The 20173-nt window shown below is 39.5% G+C and overlaps 1 protein-coding gene across 2 annotated transcripts in view; it reads right to left on the bottom strand.

The window, feature by feature from the left end:
- adck1 (aarF domain containing kinase 1) overlaps positions 1-20173 on the bottom strand; it is a 75991-nt gene that overhangs the window by 6069 nt on the left and 49749 nt on the right. For both annotated transcript variants that reach the window (XM_046412358.1, XM_046412360.1), the window contains exons 9-11: positions 15469-15618; positions 13777-13974; positions 145-338 (exon numbers count right to left, since the gene is read on the bottom strand). In XM_046412358.1, the coding sequence (XP_046268314.1) occupies positions 145-338; positions 13777-13974; positions 15469-15618 (542 nt within the window). The remainder of the gene's footprint in view (positions 1-144; positions 339-13776; positions 13975-15468; positions 15619-20173) is intronic.

The raw sequence follows: 20173 nt of genomic DNA, 5'->3' as shown, positions 1-20173 counted from the left end.
CCACTGGTGTTTTACGTTCGTACTTAGGAATAATCTATGCAGCCTTTCAGTGTCACTTCTGGTGTGAAAAGTGAGTGAAAAAAACTTAATGTGTCACACTCTCCCATACAGCTACGACAGGGAAAAGAAGGCAGTCTTTCTGACCTGGCCATGGCACGTATGCAGCAGCGGGACATGTTGATGAAGGACGAGGAGGAGGCCCTGGTCTGTAAGGTGGTTTCAATGCCCCTCAGCAAGTCATTGGTCTTCAGCAGTAGCAGCATCTGCCGAGGCACTCGGTTCAACAGATCACTGATCTGGGGCAGATAGAGAGCTGCATTGGTCCGTATCTCAACGTCCTGCCAAGAAAGACGGACAGCAGAAGATGCCTTAACGGTGAAATTATGTGCACATCAAAGGCCCTGTACACTCAGTGATATTTTCACAGATTATGATTGACTTGAACTCTTCTGGGTGGATGCAGAGATCCACCTTCTTGGACTCTTCCAGGTCTGTTTGGGCAAGACAACATTCTGTGATACATCTTTATGATTTCTGAGGAGTTTTCTTCACTCAAAGTGCTAAAATGGTTATATACCTTTGCACATTCTGGTCGTAATTGCAACTACCAAGGTGGTACATTGAACTTAAATGCACAACTTTAACAAAATGATGTTAATGATAGCTGATAATCATACTGAACTGCCATTTTGTTAGACTTCATTCGTTTGGTCTAACATCATGTTCATGTTAGCTGGTTGTTAGTGACAACAACTACAGATGTATTTGATGTATTTGAATCACTGAACAAATGTGTGTGGTGACTGGTGGTGAAGAGGCCTGGCACCAGGTTAAAATATGTGGTGGATTGAGGCTTTCTAACAGTGTAAAGTGTTACTCCTAGGGGCTAGAATCGTGCCTTTTAATTCCGGCGCTGAAAATAAAGTTTGGCATTGAAAACAAAACTGCGAACTGAGAAAGGAAAAACTGGCAATGAAAAATGTTCCACTGAAAAATAAAACACAAACATTAAAAATGATTTTATTCTATTTTATGCTTTTAGTATTTCAATGTGTTTTACAATGACAGTCTTCAGATTTTTCTTCATCTCTGTCCTTTTTCAGTGACATTTTTTGTTACACTGTCAGTATTTTTCAGTGTTACATGGAGTGGAGGGGTTTCGGAGGAGGAGCAAAGACAGTTATGTACATATCTACGTACTAATCAGAAAATGTCACTGCTCTGGACGAGAGGTTCCCTCTGGAACAAGCGATAATGTCAGATATCATAGATAACAAAAGCTAATATCATTCCAGTGTTTGTGTGTGCTTAGATTACTGACTGTAAAGATGACATGAGAGCTCCTCAAAAGCAAAGCCAAAACAAGTGGATTGACCCTGGTGGCAGGCTCCAGTAACCCCCCAACCCCCAACATTAGCTGATGGAATATGGGTCGAACTAAGAAAAACAAAGTACAAAGATGGTTTCTTTATTTTAGGTAGTTAACATGCTGATGTATGCTGATGTGTTCATTTTTCTGATAAGCTTTGTTTTAGCTGTCATTAAAAAACCAAACCAATTATTATTTAATGTTATAAAAGGAGGGTGAAACATCGTGATGGACAGCTGAGTACTGCTTGTAGTTGGGTTGGAGGGGAACTCAACCCCATGGCCCCGCTGCCTGATCACAACTGGGTCTGAATGGCATCATCAGCACAAGACTGCAGCGCTCTTATCAGGGATTATTTTGGCTTCACTTTACAGCGGGAGGAAATGGAGATGCATCATTCATTTTAATGTATGTCAGTGATTCAGATGCACGTGCATTCCATTGTATGTTTTTCTCAGCAATTTATTGCGGCTACATGTCTTTGGATGTGTCCATTAAGGATAAAAGGCATGGGTATGGAGGAAGGAAAGATCAAAACAAAAAAGAGAGGAAAAAGAGGAAGGATGAATTGAAACAAAAGATCTACCTGAGCGGAACTGACAACATAATATAAATGATACAGCAGATAAAAACTGTTTAAGGAAGAAGAGAGACAGAGGGATGACGTTTGCCTCCATGACGACTATTTGTTCTCTTTGATATTGAAGACGACTGCTCGAGTCTCCATGTGAGTGTCAGTATCCTGTTCTACTCTACTTCAAAGGCCTCTCCCTGCTGCACATCGGCAAGCCTAAATTACACTATTAGTCATGGAACAAAGTGGACTGCAAGCTTACAAACACTTATTTAGCGATCTTAAATATAAAGTAAAATCAGAAGGTGCACAATCCTTTCAGAAGTACACAGTAAATAATTGGAAACATAGCAGGAGAAATATATAGCATCTAAAATTCTGAAAAGAAACACACACACTGAAAGCTTTCATTGGAATGATTGGGCCCCTGCCTCTGACACTGTATACACATCTTTCCTTAATACACACATGGCATCAACTGGAAAGGGGTTAAAGCTGACCAGAGAACAATCAATCACTAGAATTTTCAACCTTAAAGATAGTTTGATCAAACACATTTTGTAAATAAAATGGCATTGTTCAGATTATATTGGATATATCTGCAAACCGTTAACTGTTAAGGCAAAATATTCATTCAGAACACAACAGCAAAACACTTCCTGTCAGTGTAGCTTTCCTACAGTGTCCGCTTGTGGCAGCTAAAATATGTTGAACGTTTTCATGATTCTGTTAAGTCCAGAGATCCATCCACCCAACCTGATCACTGCATGGTGGTAACGTGAAGACAGGCCACCACATGATTAAAAGATGATGGTACCAAGAGAGATCAAATATTTTTGTATGAAAATTCTCCCTCATACACGGCGGGACATATTTTTGCATACATTACTCATTAGGTATTTACATTCTATTGCAATCTACTGCAATCCAGTAATTTAATTTGGTAGTGTTCAAACTTTTATTCCAGTCCTTTATATGAATTTATCCCTCCTGTGTGTGTGTGTGTGTGTGTGTATGAGACAGCAGCATTGTCAGAGCTGTCAGTCTAGATAAATCGGAAGTTGACAAGCACAGAGAGAGACAGACAGCTAGTCAACACCCTGACACAGATAAACTCTGTCTCTGCTCTCTGTCTGTCTGTCTACGTCTCATGCCCACAGGAAGTGATGTGAACAAATAACACAACAACAAGCAACATCTGATTCTACTACATTATCAACAATACACACATCCTATCAAGGCCCAAAGGGGCTGTATTGTGGTTAGATGAAAAAGAACATCTTTCCCATGAGGACATGTAAATGTTTGCCGTTATGAATTTGAATAGTGGATACCAGCAGGTTTGTTGTAGTTTAGCTGTTATTTTGACTTTGTGGCAGCCATATTTTTCATCTGGTGTCAATAAAATGTGGTTTCAGAAGAATCAAAATTTTCCTTATGTTGCAACATGCTTGTAATACAGTCTGTTCCTTAAACCACTGTCCAGAATAGCTACAGCACAGTTATGGTATGGTTCACCAAATCCAATATCTCCACTCTAAGCTGACTAAAAATGAGAACTATGTTTAAGAGTGAAATTTCATGTGCCAGCACCAGTGTATTAAGGTGGTGATTATTTCATGATCACAAATGATAAAAAGGACAACTTAAAAATAATTACACAGTAACAACAAGTTCTGTATAGCTATACCGACATTTAGTGGATAGAAGTTGATGGAAAGTTGGCTTATTTACTTCCATGTCAGATCAGGTTTAGTTTTGCAAAGATAATTTTTCTTTATCCTCTGGATGCTTGAGGTTATAGTTAGTGGTAAAAAAACAATTAACAATAATAGAAATATAATGAGCGTTAGTGAGAAGTAGGAAAAGCACAGTGGTTACTAATCAGTTCAGTTCAAGTGTCCCAGCAAGCCTTGACAGTGTGACAGTGAGGCAGCATGCACAATATATATCACAATCTTACACCACAAACCACATAAACAAACAGAATTACTGCAGCCTGTGAATAGAGATCGTTGCTGAAGCAGCATTTCACAGACACAGCCGCAACAGTTACCAACACACACACAACCACAACGTTACCACATGGCTGGCAACATTCCCCACCATATTCAGAACTCAATGGACTCTGTAAACCAGTTGTCAGGCATGAAACTGGGCCCAGATGAAACCATGATGTCCTCTGATGTGACCTCCTTGTTTACGTAAATCCCAACTATGGAGATGGTGGAAACTGTAAGGAGCTATTGGTACATGACTCCACTCTCCATACTAGAACCAGCTTCAGCTTCTAGATTAGATATGTGAACCACCACACCTCTTTCTGAACACTACCTTCCTCCAGTACAGTAATAGTTTTAAAAAGACAAAAACATGACTGTACCATGGGTGGGCTCAACAGTGACTGCTATGATGGCTAACTCCTCCTGCAAAGCATCTGCACTGATGAAGATATGTGGACAACACATGGGTCAAAAGCCCAGGAAGTTCAGTCTTTCACAGAACACAACAACTAAGCGAACAGAAACATCAAGTTCACAGGAGAGGATGTCATTTTTGGACTGTTCTGTACACACAGAAGGAGGATCACAGAAGCATCAACGCTGAGGTGTTCAGGAAACCCACAAATAAACATTGACCAATATCTACTCTTTGACTCTTACCGCCTTCTGGATCACAAGCCAGGAGATATTAATGAGTTACTATGAGTCACCACTGTGCAGACTCTAGGTCAAAATCATGTTGCTAGTGCAAGATGGCATCATGGATATTTTGGCTTCAATTTTGTACAGCGAGATGAAGTGGAGATGCATCATCAATCTTAATACAAGTCAATTTTTTTTCAAGGGGTCATCACAGTAGAATGCCATCTATAAAACCTACTGTCTATTGCTCTGTCATTAATATGGGACATTACTGTATTTTTGCACTGGCTTCTAACCATAGCAGTTACTACTCGATTATAGACTGCTCATTATGTGACCCTACTTCCTGTATTGGCAGTAAGCATTGCTCGTAAACATAATTAGCTAATGCAGAACAGTGGCACAGAGAATATTTTTAGAAGATGGGCTGTAAAATAAATCCCTCTTTTTCCTTAAATTATTGCAAACTCTTCCTAGCTTCCCCTTCGGTTACTTCCCACCTCTGAATTTCTTATTTATTTAAAAAATCAAATCAAAACCAAAAGTTACAAGGGTAAAGATATAAACCTACAACATAATACCCCATCACCAGTCCCCAGTCCCCCCCCCGCAAATCCAAATAACAGGAGGCTGGGTGTTCTGAAGTGTTCTGCTGAGTCCTGCTTGGGGAATAACAATTAGTAGCAATTATAGGAGGTTGGTTAGCAGACCTCACAGCTGTCAGCAGGACACAGAGAAGGCGACAGTGTTCTCATTTGCATCTGAAAGCTTCAATAAGGACATATTGTATTGTGAGTGGTGCGATAATAAGCTGCGCAAAAGGCAAAGGGAATGCAGTTGGGGGGAGGTGGAATCTGTGACGGTGATTTTTCTTTTCTCCCCACTGTATTTGAGAGTCGACAGGATGATTTCATATAGCGGCCATTAGAAAATGGTGGGCAGTGGTGGTGGTGGGGGGGGGGTGTCAGAATCTACTGGAAGACCTGCTATTGCCAATGCCATTTTTATTCCACAGAATAGGAAAATGCAATTGGCCTCAGGGAAATTAATACATTGCACTTAACAAAGACACATGGTGACATCTAGTTTGGTCTTGCCTCACTCAGAAAAGCTGTGAGATGATGCAAGTAAGCAAAATTTTTCCTGTGGTTGAGGTGTGAAGGTGAAGGAACTGAGGATGTTCAGCTCCCTTACTGCTGATGCAGTTTTCTCAGGTAAGAACATTAAGTTACAGGGCAACCTTAAGGGTCAGTATGATTCAAACAAAGTGGTTGTCACCTTTCCATTGTCAGCTTTTGGGGACTGTGTGAGGAACAGATAATCAAGCCCTCCCGGGCAAGAGGTGGGGTACACCCTAGACTGGTCAATCAGTCAATCACAGGACTGACACACAAAGACAGACAATCAAACATGCTTGCACAGTCACATATAGGGGCCATGCAGAGCAGCCAGTTAACCTAATGTGCATGTTTTTGGGACGGTAGGAAGAAGGCAGAGTACCTGGAGAAAACCCACACAGGCACAGGAAGAACATGCAGACCTTGCACAGAGGGGCCAGAATTGTTACCTTTTGGATGAACTATTTTGTTTTAGAGTAGAAAACTTAAAAAGTACACTAAAGCCTTTAATTGTGAAGTGCTGATGGCATCCACCTGTGGGTTAGAATGTTACCCAAGATATTCTATCAAAATGCAGTAACAAACATTTTTTTTTTAATCTCAAGTATTGTACTAAGAGGTCGCATCTTTCACAGAGCAAAAACAAAAGTCATAGGAAAAATGGCATGAAATGGAAAGAACAAAAGCTCTTGAATCAACAGCTGCAGCAGAGAAGAAGCTGCTGGCGCGTTTGTGGCCGCAGGAGAGCACAGCTCCAGAAACGTCCATGTCAAAGAGGAGACACCCTGAAAAACAACAGCCTATACGCTGAAAGTGTATGTTCACTGGCAGTGTGGGGGGGCAGAGGTTCACTCTGCGAGCATTGCTCAATAACATATTAAAATTAAGGATGACGCCATGAATTATGATTAACATTACTGTACCTTGGCACAGTTAAAAAGATTACATTTACCTTAATTAATCACTGATGCACAGCCCAGTGAGCATTCTAAGTGACACAAAATGTTGCGTGACCAACTGGTGCATGCTGGGTCTGGCTAAATGCTAAAATTTTTGCTACATTGTTGAGGAACTTCTACCTTCAGTGAGGTGCGTCAGTGGACTGGTTGAAGAACTCTTAGCAGGAAACGGAGATGAATTGGAAAAAACTAAAACCCGCTATCAATGGGGGGACTCACTGCAACATATTTTACATTAGTGGGAAACAAACAGCTTAAACATATCATTAAGCCAATGAACTAACATTACCTTGTTGACAACAGAAACCACATGCAGCCCAGTTTCTGACCGGGTGGTGCAGGGGTGGGGTACCTGTACCATTGTGTTGACAGGAATGGTATTTACAAGATGGAAATTGGTAATCACACTACCCCTGACACGACCGCAGCATAATTCCATCAGTACAATCTTCAGTACACTCATCACTGTGCTGTCGGGAGATTTGCTTTTGAAAGAAAATATTTTATTTGATTCATTAACTGATTCCAGTTGCTTCTACTTTGCTGACCAGGATGCCTTAATGACAGTTTAAGAGTGAATGAAAAAATGTAAGGTGTAAGCAACCAGTGTTTGTGAACGGTAACAGTATTTTTTTTAAAAAGAAAGCAGCAGAGTTATGAGTATGACGTGGGCTTTGTTCTTGCACTGATGTAATTAGTGCTATGGAAATGTATATGCTGAATTTATCAAGACAACGGGAAGGGTTGAGTTTAAACAACTTAGGGGCACATCAGAAAATATGGCAAATATACCTGACTTGTCTAACCACCACCTGGTTACATTTTTGACTAATTACTTTATTTCAGTGTTTGGAAGTGAAACATTCATTCAAAAGATAAAATATTCCTGTATGTGAAAGACAGGCAGCAAAGAGCAGCCACTGCTCTAAAAGCACTCAACACTTGTTTCGTGCATGTGATTGCATTAACACTAATGGAATGCATCATCAGTTGTTAGAAGCAGAACTTCCAAATGATGCATGCATAAGAGAGTGGATGGAGAGGAAGAGAGAGAGAGAGAGAGGGAGAGAGAGAGAGAGAACAACACAGGACAGAAGAGAAGAGATGTCAGAAGAGATAACAAAGACAAAGCAAAGCAGATGAGTGGTCATGGCCACAAAAATGTCTCAAAATGCCTTCTTAACTCCGGAGTGCTACACAATCGACAATTGTGTTCAAGTAGAGGGCACTAGAGTGGAGTCTGCCTGATGGGTGTGTGTGTGTGTGCGCGTAAAACAGGGAATATAAATGACGCAGACAGACGGCCTAGATTGAAGGGAGTGCTTTCATCTCAGCTGAAGCAGGAGACAGAGGAAGGAAGAAGAATGCACCTTACACACACATTCTCACACTGGAATACAACTATTATGGTGAGAAATACAATAAAACACACACACACACACACACACACACACGCACAAGCTTAGTCTGTTCTCTATATGATGTGCAACTTGACATAATGTCATTTCTCTTCGTCCAAAGCCACCATCTGAAGCCAACTGTTGGCATACCTGGGTTTCAGCTTGTGTTCCAGTGAGCTTTAAAATAAAGAGCTATTTGTCTGTGCCAGTACCAGCATACTCACAATGCATCATCTATGTAATCAGTTTGATTATTTTTTTATTTATTTTTACCTTGCTGTACTGTAGAAAACTTTTCACACCAAGGCAAAGCATCACTTGAACACTGACAGTTTTCTTACAGCTCAACTGGGTGAGTATATGTGAGTATATCCCCCCACTAAAAAAACTGCATGCTACTAAGTGCAGCAGAAAGACTTTGAAATGTTCAATATGAATGAAAAAAGATACATCTGTTACTAAGCAGCCAAAAAATATACCACATAGAGTGCAGTCAGTTGACAGGAAATACATCCAAGTGTCTGATAAAACTCTCAGTTTTGGTTCCTTTAAGGACAGGTCTGACTAAAAACAGTGTTATGCTAGAGTTATCTGACAAGTTAATGTGAGCCAGGTAGAAAATTAAAGTTAAAGAGACGAAGCTGTGATGCAGCTGTGGGAGCTCGAGACTGAGGACCTTATGTATCGTGGCCTGGTCGAAATAGTTACACCCTTAGCTAAGTCTATGTAATTCTCTCAGTCATTACTCAGCAATTATTAAATACAAATGAGGGGTAGAAGGTAGATCCAACAGTTAACTTAGAGCGTCATCTCCAGACTAACCATGACAGTATGGTACAATACCTCAATGCTGCTGCTGATGAGACTTAAATTAGTCAAAACTCAACAAAATTCAACAACACTGAAATTCCTTGCAAGCTACTGCAGGAACAAACTACTGCCTACAGAGTGAGGATAACTCACCAGTAGTGGTGGAATGTAACGAATGTGTTTACTTAAGTGCTGTACTTAAGCACAATTTTAAAGTACTTGTGTTTCAGACTTTTCTTTTCATGCCACTTTCTACAGCTATTCCACTGCATCTCAGAGGGAAATATAGTACCTTTTACTGCATGCCAGCTTTAGTTACTTTACAAATGAATACTCTTGCACAAAACATACAAAAGGCTTATAAAATATGAGATTTTGTTAGAAACTGCTTAACAGTATTTACAAGTAAAACAAAACCAATTAGTTGATTAATCAACTGGTTGATTGACAGAAAAATAATCATTCCTCACTGTTTTCAGAATTTTCACAAAGCGTCCAATTGATCAGTGGAAGAAATAATGAGAAGAGAAATCCATTAGGAAATCAATAACTTACAAAACAGTTCAAAATGAGTTTCACCTTTTCTATTAATGCATGAGTCAGAATAATCTAATGATACCACATACAGTATAATTATAACCATCACAGGGGCAGTTTTACTTCATTGAGAACTTTGAATACATTTTCCTGATTATACTTACATACTTTTACTTAAGTAACATTTTCAATGCTGGACTTTTACTTAGTAAGTAAGTATTTTTACAGTGTGGTATCTCTGTACTTCCAACACCAATGCTCACTAGTCATTTGTATGTACCTACTGAAACAACAACATTTTTAATCTGATGCCACCCTTAGCAGGATAACATCATTTGTCAGAGCCATTACAAATCAGTGTTGCAAGATTAAAACCATTTTCTCATCTCATCTCAACAACTTTGTGGATAAGCTTTGGTAAAGTATTGACACAAACGTGACTTTGCTAAGGGAAAAACAGTGATTTGTATGGTCACTATTAAAATAATAACAATAATAATAATTAGAATAATAATGAAGTTTAGGTAATGATTGTGGTAATCTCTAAAAAACAAACACCTGTAGACTCACAACTGCACACTATTTCCTCAGCTGTCATTTAAATATAAATGTACGCTATCGGGTGTTTGATGAAAGGTCTGATGTTGTTGTTTGTTCTTAGAGGGTCAGTCACAGTTTTTACAGCTGATTGCACACAACATCCTGGAAATGAGCACTGCCTTCTTGTGCTATGACTTATACTGGAGCCCAACACCAGGGGGGCAATTGCGATGTTTTGGCCTCACTTTAGGGAAGCTCTCATGTTGTCCCTCTTTATATACATTTATATATCATTTATATATGATATCATTTATACTCTACAGTAATCACGACAATCCCAGTGAGCTCTTTAAAATTTAATTTAATCAGCTCTGATGCACTTTGCCTACGTCCTCAGAACTCAGTGCAAAGGGTTAGGGTTACGGTTGGGTCAAGTGCTAATTGCATCATTTGTTCTCACTGATGATACCTGGTGAGGTGGTGAAGTGTCCTCAGAACCAGTTTGCAAGTTGTGGTTATGCAAGTGACAAATCCATTTCAAATTGGATTTCATTAGCATTGTGGCGAGAACACTATTGTCATCTCTTTAATTTTCACTTTGGGGGGTAATTATGCAGTTTCAAACAATTAAAATCGGGAAAAATGAATAATAAGTTTAACCTTTGTCATACTGAATGGAAATTTTTTTGAGTGATTTCATTTTGTTATTGGTATCCCTGAACTACCCACACATCAATCCTGGGTGTTACTCAGATACCTAAAAATCAGTTTTTAAATGATTTGAAATGATAAAATTTCCCTGCATACAGATAACTGGTTGGATATTTCATTCACTACTACAATTCCCAGTATGCAATGCAAGTAGGCCAATGTTCACACATTTCACAGTATGAGACACTGAAATGTTGAACTGAGGCAAAAATGTCAATTTTGAGATTCCTCATAGGTGAATGTAACAGGCAGGTGGTCATGAAATGCAATGATCACATTCCCACTCCCCACAGGAGGAACCCTTTTGATTGTGATGATCTGTTCTCTAGTGCCACCCTCAGGATCAACTTTATTTTCAGTGTTAATTTACTGAGAATCGCTACATCATCACTATCTTGTTAGCCATTTAGCATTTACATATAGGTTTTAAAGTGTGCTTCTCTGTACTGCATATGTGGTTTACTGGGCTGTTGCTGAATTTTGAACCAGGTCCGACAAATTCTGCATGATCAATGTCTTTTCATTGGTATTTATGCCTGACTTTACGTTAACTATTCCTTATGTCCAATAATCTAATCTCTATCTATGTCATTTTTAAAAACCAAAAGAGACATAGGGAGTTACTTGTGTATTGGCCCCCGTTAAAACCTGTCCGGTAATGCCTGTCATGTGTGAGGGGGTGGCACACTGTAGCAGACTGTTGTGTAGTACTTTTGCCAGCTTTAAAATGTTGCATAAGAGAGGTAAAAATAAATGCTCTCCCTTGAGCACAGATGGCACTGTGGGACCCCCGTAGGTAATGGGACACTTACAAACACACACAAACCAGTTTTATGCTGCTGGATTCTATAAACAATCTTATCTTAAAGAAAAACCTATTATCTCCAACTAAAGTTATTTTATTGAGGGTTAGATATGTTGTTAAATATACTGAAATAGCCTTATTAAACTACATAAAGAGAAGTATTTGGACATTCCAAAACCATGGACTTGCTAACATGCTGCTACAACAGCTTCCACTCGAGGTTTCAGTCTTTCCACCAGTTACAACCTGGCTACAACATTTAGACCACAGAAGCATTAGTGAAGTTCATCACTGATCTCGGGTCATAAGGTCAGCCTCACAGTTACTGGACAGTCTTCTGCACAAAACTGGGAGAAATGTTTTTACAGACCTGGCTTTGTGCACAGGGGCACTGTCATGTTGTTTACTGGGCCGATACACTCTGCAGGCATCTGCACTTTAACGTGTTTGGGACCATGAGCATGCTCAGTAGAGTCCTTCTGCAGCTGAGCCAGTTGGGAGCATGCATATCCGAGATTTCTGCTAGTCAAGCTGGCTTGCTTCCTGTTGGCTCCCCACACCCATAGGACAAAATAACAGAATCAAACAGGTCCTTCCAAATGTTACTGGACTGAATCCTTATAATAAAGAGTCATTTCAGGTGCTTTGTGATGCAAATTCACAGTTTTTTATTTGTGATGATTGTGAATGGGGAAACTGCCTGTTGGACACGTGTTTTGGGGAAAGTCGCTTCAGAGCTAAAAGAACATTTATGCACTGCAAAGTGACCAAAAGGACAAAAAAAGGACATGTTTGTAGTCACCCCAGTACTTATCATGGAAATATTAGATGGAAACCTCACGTGATTAAGGAACTGCATGTGTTTAATGCTATGGTGATGACCAAAACCCCCCCCAAAAAAACCCAAAAACCTGAAACTGACTGGTTGCAGGTATATGGTTAACCAGTTGTACAAAATTTAGGACAACAATGGCAATGTCTCATATTTTCATGTTTCTGTTAATCTAAATGATGGAAGACGATGAGTGCCCACTCACACACGTGGCTGCATGGCATTCTGGCTCCCTCATGGCTGCTAAAGATGTTCATCTACCATTAAGCCAGAATGCTAACATTCACTTGTTCCACTCTGCTATAGTAGTCTATTCGTGCTGGAGCAGCTTGTTTCTTTTCTGCCTGACAACAAGCCGTGTAACTTTTAAATGCATGTAAAACTTAATACTTAATGATACATTGTTGAGTTATTAACTCTTAAAGTACAAGCAGCAAAAAGAGTTTTTCTTCTTGGTTTCTGTCACTTCTATTCTAAAGTCGGTAAAGCAGGAGAAAGAATGTTAGAGTTTTCCTATCGCTAATGTACAACAGACATTAAATACAGATAACAATAAAACAAGGCATGCTGTAGTATAGTAATCAGTTATCTGTTACCACACCAATCATAAATGCATAAAACAAAGAGGGCCCTGAGCCTAAATTTGCATCCAAAATCCTGCTGAAGCTTAAATAAAAGGTGATTTCAGCAAATTCAGGTTTTTTTCTTTTGTTTTTATTATGCCGAGCGGTGCAGATTTCAGTTTTATTTGCAGTTCCTAAAGAAACACCTTGTCTATACCGGATGTGTTTCAGTCATTATCTAAAGCATGTCTGAAGGAAGTGATACGCTTCATTTGAATCCCTGCGGCTGTCACTACCTGCCGTGTCTCACTACCCAATGGCTTGTGCTTCACTTGGGCTTTGCAAATGTAACAGCAAAACAATCAGCGTATTTCTGCTCTTCCAGTCTGTTTACTTCCAACTTGTGCACATACTGTAATTACATTCATTGGCTCTGTATCTATTTAATTGTCAAGCAAATTTGAAGTTTTTGAAAAGAAAATGAAAATGCAAATTAGGTCCATTTTCATCAACTGATTTCCTTGCAAATAAACTAGGTTATGCAAAGCACAGTGTTGTGATACAGTGGTGGAATACGGTATGTCAGACATGTCTGTAAAGTAGAGGAGCAGAGGCCGCGAACCAGAAACAATACCAGCTGTTAGCCATCTTCCAACAAAACTCAGAGAAGAAGAGGCAAAAGCAGTCACCTTGGCCATCCAAAAGGGAATGTGATAACCAATGTGAGAATAGGATCTTTCTGAAACCATCAAAATATTTCATGTAGTGGGGTGAATATTCCAGCTTTTTAAAGGGTTGATTTACGTGTTTATTGAACTGCTTGCACCCTATGAACCTCTGTGAAGCACTTTGAAACATACATAAAGTTTATCATTTGAACAAATACTGTGTCCACGTTTGTGAAAGCTCATACCTCAGTGTGTGTGACAGGCACAGAACTAATGCCTGCATTGACGGCTGTCCAGGAGCGAGCGGTGAGCACACAGGCAAACAGCGGGAACAGATCTCCAGCTCCCAGTCTGCGGCTGTAACGCTCCACCCCGGGCATGTCACCTTTAATCAGAGCCTGCCACAGGCGACAGTAGTCCAACCTGAAGTCTGGCTGCAGGACCTGGGGGACAGGGGAAAATTGATTATGAAGTGTTTATCATTCTTCTTCTTATTATTATTACGATGGTTTGTTCTACTTTAGTGAGACACTTTTCTTCATGTCACACCCTCCTGGTGAAGAACATCACTGCATAGTTATATAGATAAGGAACAACAAGCATGTAAAACTGTTTAATTTTAATGTGGTTTCATGTAAACAACCAAAGTGAGGTTTACATTTGTGATTCCTCATAGAAAAACTCTGATTCCGAAGTGTCTTGAACACACACATTAGAGCAAGTCAGTTTTTGTTTATATGCATGCTTGTTTGCTAGTCGTCTTCATCACCTTTGTTGGCCTGTAAGAGCTACCAGCTGTTCAGCAGAATAGCGTGAAACCAGCAGCAGGGTGCAAATCCCCTGCATGCTCCTGCATTGTACAAAGAAAATGAGGACCCACTAATGAAAACATTGCTCCATAGCACTTCAAGTATCTCTGGACTGAAAAGCAACACACCTAAAGAAAACCAAGCCGGACATACTGTACTGCTGTGTGTTCTGTTTGAAGTTTAGAAATAAAGAGAGTTTACACTCTCTATACAATGAATCATATCTATCATCGGAGTACTGCATGTTGCTCCTTTTAGGTATCTTGACAGAGAAATCAACTATTAATCATTACAATTTAAACAGCATTGATCAGTGTGTTCAGAATGTATCATTTCTTGCATACATTGATATTTAGATCTAACAGTACAAAAAAGACAAATTTGCTGTTTCTCTTTTGACATTTCTTACTTCACTTACATTCAGTCCCCCATCTAAGAGCCCTTTGTCAATGTGTGCTAGCAAACTGGTAATGACAGTGGAAATTAATGTGTGTGTGTTTATGTGTGTGTATGAGGAGAGTGGATTAATATTCTACTCCAAAATGACAGCTGAAATCAGAAGTCATTAGGAATAAATTGGTGCCATTATGGTCTGAGGGAAGTTTGTGTGTGTGTGTGTGTGTGTGTGTATGTGTGTGTGTGTACATATGCACGCGTGCATGTGTGCGAAAGATGAAGGAGTTGCATATTTATCACTAAATTCTCTTCATGAATACAGGAACAAGCAGTAAACAAACCCATGTCAGACCTGAGAGTGTTTGTAGGAGCAAGTGTGTTAACAATAAAAGACAGTGTGTTTTGCGTTTGTGTGTGTGTAAAACATGAGAGTGCACATACAAGTCCATATGATTTAGGCTGTGATGCACTAATCCCAACCCAGCACACTGCACTCTGCATCAAATGAGTTGTTTATCAAAAAGCTTTTATCCTGCTGTAGCTCTACTAAAAGTGTGTGTCCGCCCGTGAAAGTGTGTGTGGCATCTTTTTTTTTTTTTTTTTTGCCTTTTGACTGTGTGTTTGCTGCCGTACCAATTTATTCAAGGCCTCAGCCAACAGCATGAAAAATGGACTGCAATATTAGAACAAATGATATTTTCTCTCTGTGTGCTTAGCCTAGAGATTTCCCACCTGATAAAGGCCATGATCGAGCAGGACAATCTCGGTCTTCTTGCTCTGGGGACACTTTCGGACCAACACGTTGCCCGGGTGTGGGTCACAGTGAACAAAGCCGTGGACGAAGATCATTTCGCTGTACATCTTACCCAGGTTCTCTGAGATCTGTTCAGAATGCAATGGAGAAATGTACACTTACATCTAAATAGTTTTCACAGAAATAGCCAAAAAAAATAGATTGAGAAAATGCAAAACAAACAAAAAACAGATAACAAAATGTAATATTTGACAAAAATAACATTTAGAAGGCAGGAAAGCTTAAAACTCTGTCTGGGACTGTATTTGAGCTATATGAGAATGGTTGAATCATTTTAGGAGAACATACAACCTCTTAAGTTTTGATAACCTCATTCTGTTTTCAAAAGTTCAGCTGGTGTTTAAGGTTATTCATAATGCAAATTTGAAAGCTCTGAAGAGCTTTTTCGGCTTTGCTCTAAATTCAGACTTAAATATTTCTCTGCAACAGACTGCTTTGCACAATCTGCTTTTTCAATTATGGCCATTAAACACTGGAATATGCTTCCAGTTTGGCTAAAAACATGCACAGATTTCCATTCTTTTACACACTGTGAAAAAAAATGAATATTAAAAAAACCAGCTATGCTAACATTAACTTAAATTAAATTTTACTGTTAATGAACTGTAATTTTATAGTTTGCTTTTGTTTTTATTGCATGACTGTGTTGGTATTTCTATTTAAAAAACATAAATGCCAACCAGTAATTTCATTGTTTGCTTTTTTTTAATAAATGGACGTCTGTGTTGGTTACTTATATTTGAGGTGTGATTGTAGATATAAGGGTGGGACAGAAACTATGTAACGGTGCTGAATGCAGTGCCTTGTTTTAACGGCTGCTGACTGTTCTTGTTTACCCATCCAGGGACTGCAGATGGAAATGATCTAATAGCTAAATCTGGTGTAAATCATCTTTTCACCTTTTCAGATTAATGTTTTCTTTATGCATGGTCCTAGTTTAATAAAGTCCACTGTAGAGGTGGTTCCCTTTCAAACCTGCCCTTGCACGGATAGAATGTGTTACTTTGATAGAATGTGGCATTGCTAACAGAGAAGCTAACTGTCCTACTGGACTGAGAGTTTCTGTTCAGAGGAACGTTAAGGAGTTAAACAGCGAACTGCAGTTTAATGTGATGACAGTTCATAGTAACCACGTGTACTGTAGTACTTCAGCTGGGTACAGTTTGGAGGAAAGTAACCAGATACAAACAGTGACCAATTGGTGGAATAATGGCTTCAGGACACAAGGACCACAGGACAAAGACTGAGACAACTGAGACTGAGACACAAAATTTTTAACAAATTCTCTCTTGCTAAATTCTGTGTCCAGTTTTTTAGAATTTACAAATAACTTTTCATTTTGTTTAAATCCAATTCTTTTGCGTCGAGCAGAATAAATGTAATTATTTATTTTCTCAAATTATTAATGATCTGTTTATTATGTCACTGATAATAACTGATAATAAAGTGAAATGACATGTTTGATCCTGGATCAGCACTGGACAATACTGCTTCTGCAAATCCTGATCGGAGCACCGTATTTCTGACAGCAGCCAGAGAGTCAGTGAGTGTGTACTCTATTTCAACAGGAACCTTTGAGTCTCAATCTGTGGTAGCCTCTTGTGACCAGCTGGATTAGTGGGTTCGGCCTTGGGAGCGTCTTGTATTGGTTGGTCCATGTGCAGCATCCTGCCTTTTAAATTGCATGGGTTTGTATTGGGCCAGTGGCAGCAGTTTGACAGCAGCACCTCAGTTCTGCCCTCATCCTCCAAACGCTTTTATATAGTTTGTTCTGGTTTTAAAAATGTCTTTTTATTTGTTTGGCTTAGGATTAGTCAGCACTTTTGGAAGGGATAGATTACTTTTTTGTTGTTTTGGAATTGGTTTACCCCTTTAATGTTGTGCTCCTGCTCCACTAGATGGAGGCTAACAACTAGTCTTTGTTTAAAGTGGCCTTGTTGACTTTGAAACCTCAAGTTATAGCAGCCTCGAGGCATGGCTTAGTCTGAGGAGTGGAGAAAGAATGTAGATGTGGTCCTTCTCATTAAATTTCAACTAAGCTCCATATTTCCCTCTTGTGGACATGGTAATATAATTTTCCAAGTTCAGCTAGAGTATTTTAACTGCAGATGTGATTTGTGGTTAGTCAGAGTGTTCATGCAGGTGGATGCCACCAGAGAAAAATGGGGCCCAGGAGATCACATGTTGGTCATTCTATACTTGTGGACTTTTGTTGACATAATTAGCCTAACACCAACCATCAAAACTGCATGCCCTAATCCCAAGCTAAGCTAAAATTTAACCTAAACCTGAAAATTCAGTTTAGGAGCCCCTTTTTCATGAACCCTCCAAGCAAAGCTGACTGGTGCATAGAACATATGCCTAATGCACTTGTGGTGATTTTGTTGCTAGGCTCACCTGGTGTGCCTGTGGTGCGCTTGGATGCAGGACAAGATGAGAAGAAATAAATTACCTCACATTATAGGTGGCTGTGTTGAACACAGAACTCAGGCAGTTGAACCCTGTGGAGAGGTTTTCTTCAGAGAAACCTTGTTGTTAGGGATGTGCACTTCCAAAAATTAAAATATATGAATACAGCAGATCGAGTATATTGCCAAAAGCAGATGACAGCTCTTTTTAAGTTGAACTGACTTTGCATGACATGGTTTTCTATGTTCATCTGTGCACAAATTGTTAGATATAGGTCGATTTAAAATGCTACATCTTTTTTCATGTTAAATTTTTTTCTTGGAAAACAAGAAAATGAAACATGAAACAATTCAGTTTCAATTAGTTTAAGCCATTTTCTCACTCAAACATGGCTGTCAAAGTCAACAAAAAATATGAAACAGTCAAATAATAATGTTGCACAAGGTGTAAACAACAGTGGTGAAGAAATTAATTTTAATGCGGGGCTGATAAAGAAACATTTCAAAAATTAGAGTGTGGTGGCTTTGGAGAGGCCTTGACATGTCTGAGACTGATGTGTTATGCTGCTGCTCTGGCACACTGGAGCACATGAATTGCTTAGCTTCCTACTCCAGTACTGCTGCTGGTCCTTTGAGCTTTGTTTTCACTGTCTACTTTTCTCTTTTTCAAGAATGTCATGTGAAATTACTTTCCTCTGACTCACTTATTTCTCTGACTTGTCTCTTGTCCTATCTGTTTGTGTGTGTATCTCACTCAGTGAGTTGAGTCGAGCCCTGAAGCTTTGCCCCTGCTGTTGAAGAGAGTACTGTTCACTTGGTTATTCAAAGTTTATTAATGTTAAATGTGTTGCATGTCCAGTGTGCACCAAAGTTGACACTGCATGTCCTTGAGTCCCAGCCAGACAGAGATTCCTTGATTCTTATTTAGATTTAAGATAAGATAAGATAATCCTTTATTAGTCCCATAACTGGGAAATTACAGAATAGCAGTTAGCTATTAGCTAGCTATTAGCAGTTCTGCCAGAGTCCTAGGTCCTGAACCATAGCAAGAAGTCTTTGTTTATACCAGCCGTCCCGGAACATCATCTCATCTCGTTGGTACGGTTGACCAATATGATGATATTTATCATGGGACTCTTTGAATTTGTCAGACTTTTTCCCATACCAGTGGCAGCTGGTGCTGAAATTAATTGGGTGGGCTAACAAATAAATTATAGCCATAGAAGAAGAAGATGAAAATTCACTTTATTGGCAGCATATATATTTTTACATACACACACTGAATTTGTCCTCTGCATTTGACCCATCCTTAGTTGAACACACATGCAACACCCAAACACCCAGCAAATTACATGCAGTGAAACACACACAGGAGCAGTGGGCAGCATCAAGCGCCCGGGGAGCATATTGGGGGGTTAAGTGCCTTGCTCAAGGGCACATCAGCCGGCTAATGGCATTAATCACTCCACCACACCCAAATTTTTCCTGCCTGTCCAGTGAGGGCATCGAACTGGTCACCCTCCGATCACAAGCCGCTTCTCCAACCTCTAGGCCACGGCTGCCCCCACAATTGCAAGTTAAAGAAAAAGTAACATTCTCATTCTCTCTCTCTCAATATATATATTTATATTATATTTATATAAGTATATTTATATACTTGCACACACGCGCACGTACACACGCGCATCGTTTTGACAATTTTTTTCTTCATAGAACATTGAAGGAAACGGATTATTAAGAAGATGATCCACCTCATTCATGTTAGCGCCTGCCATTTTTTGTCTTGATTTCTTCTTCTTCTTCTTCTTCTTACAGCAGTGTTGGGCTAAATGAAATCAGCCCAAATGACAAGTAAATCACGGGGCGTGAAACGACACCTGTCAGTCATTTAACCGGCGCCAGCTCGCTGCTGAATGGTCAGAACCGATTGGCCTTTGGGCTACATGAAGTCAGCCCAATTGGCAGTAAATGAAGAGGGCGGAACATGATACCCGTCAATCATTTACAACTGAAAAATAAGTAAAAGCAGATTTGACGCGCTTACGCTGCACAAAATTAGCCCATTTAGAGATATCCTGTGTTATTCTAACTATTTGGTGATGTAGCCACTTTAGGTTTCCCTAAAACTAAACCTTAAATGTGTAACAATCTTTTGTGTGTTATTTAGACAATAACTTTCTCATCTTTATTCCATAACGTGGGGAGGGCTTAGCCC

Source organism: Scatophagus argus, chromosome 15 (genome assembly GCF_020382885.2).
Source record: "Scatophagus argus isolate fScaArg1 chromosome 15, fScaArg1.pri, whole genome shotgun sequence".
NCBI classification, from domain to species: domain Eukaryota; kingdom Metazoa; phylum Chordata; class Actinopteri; family Scatophagidae; genus Scatophagus; species Scatophagus argus.
Note: the sequence above shows the minus strand (reverse complement) of the source record. Positions and strands in the feature narration are given on the sequence as shown.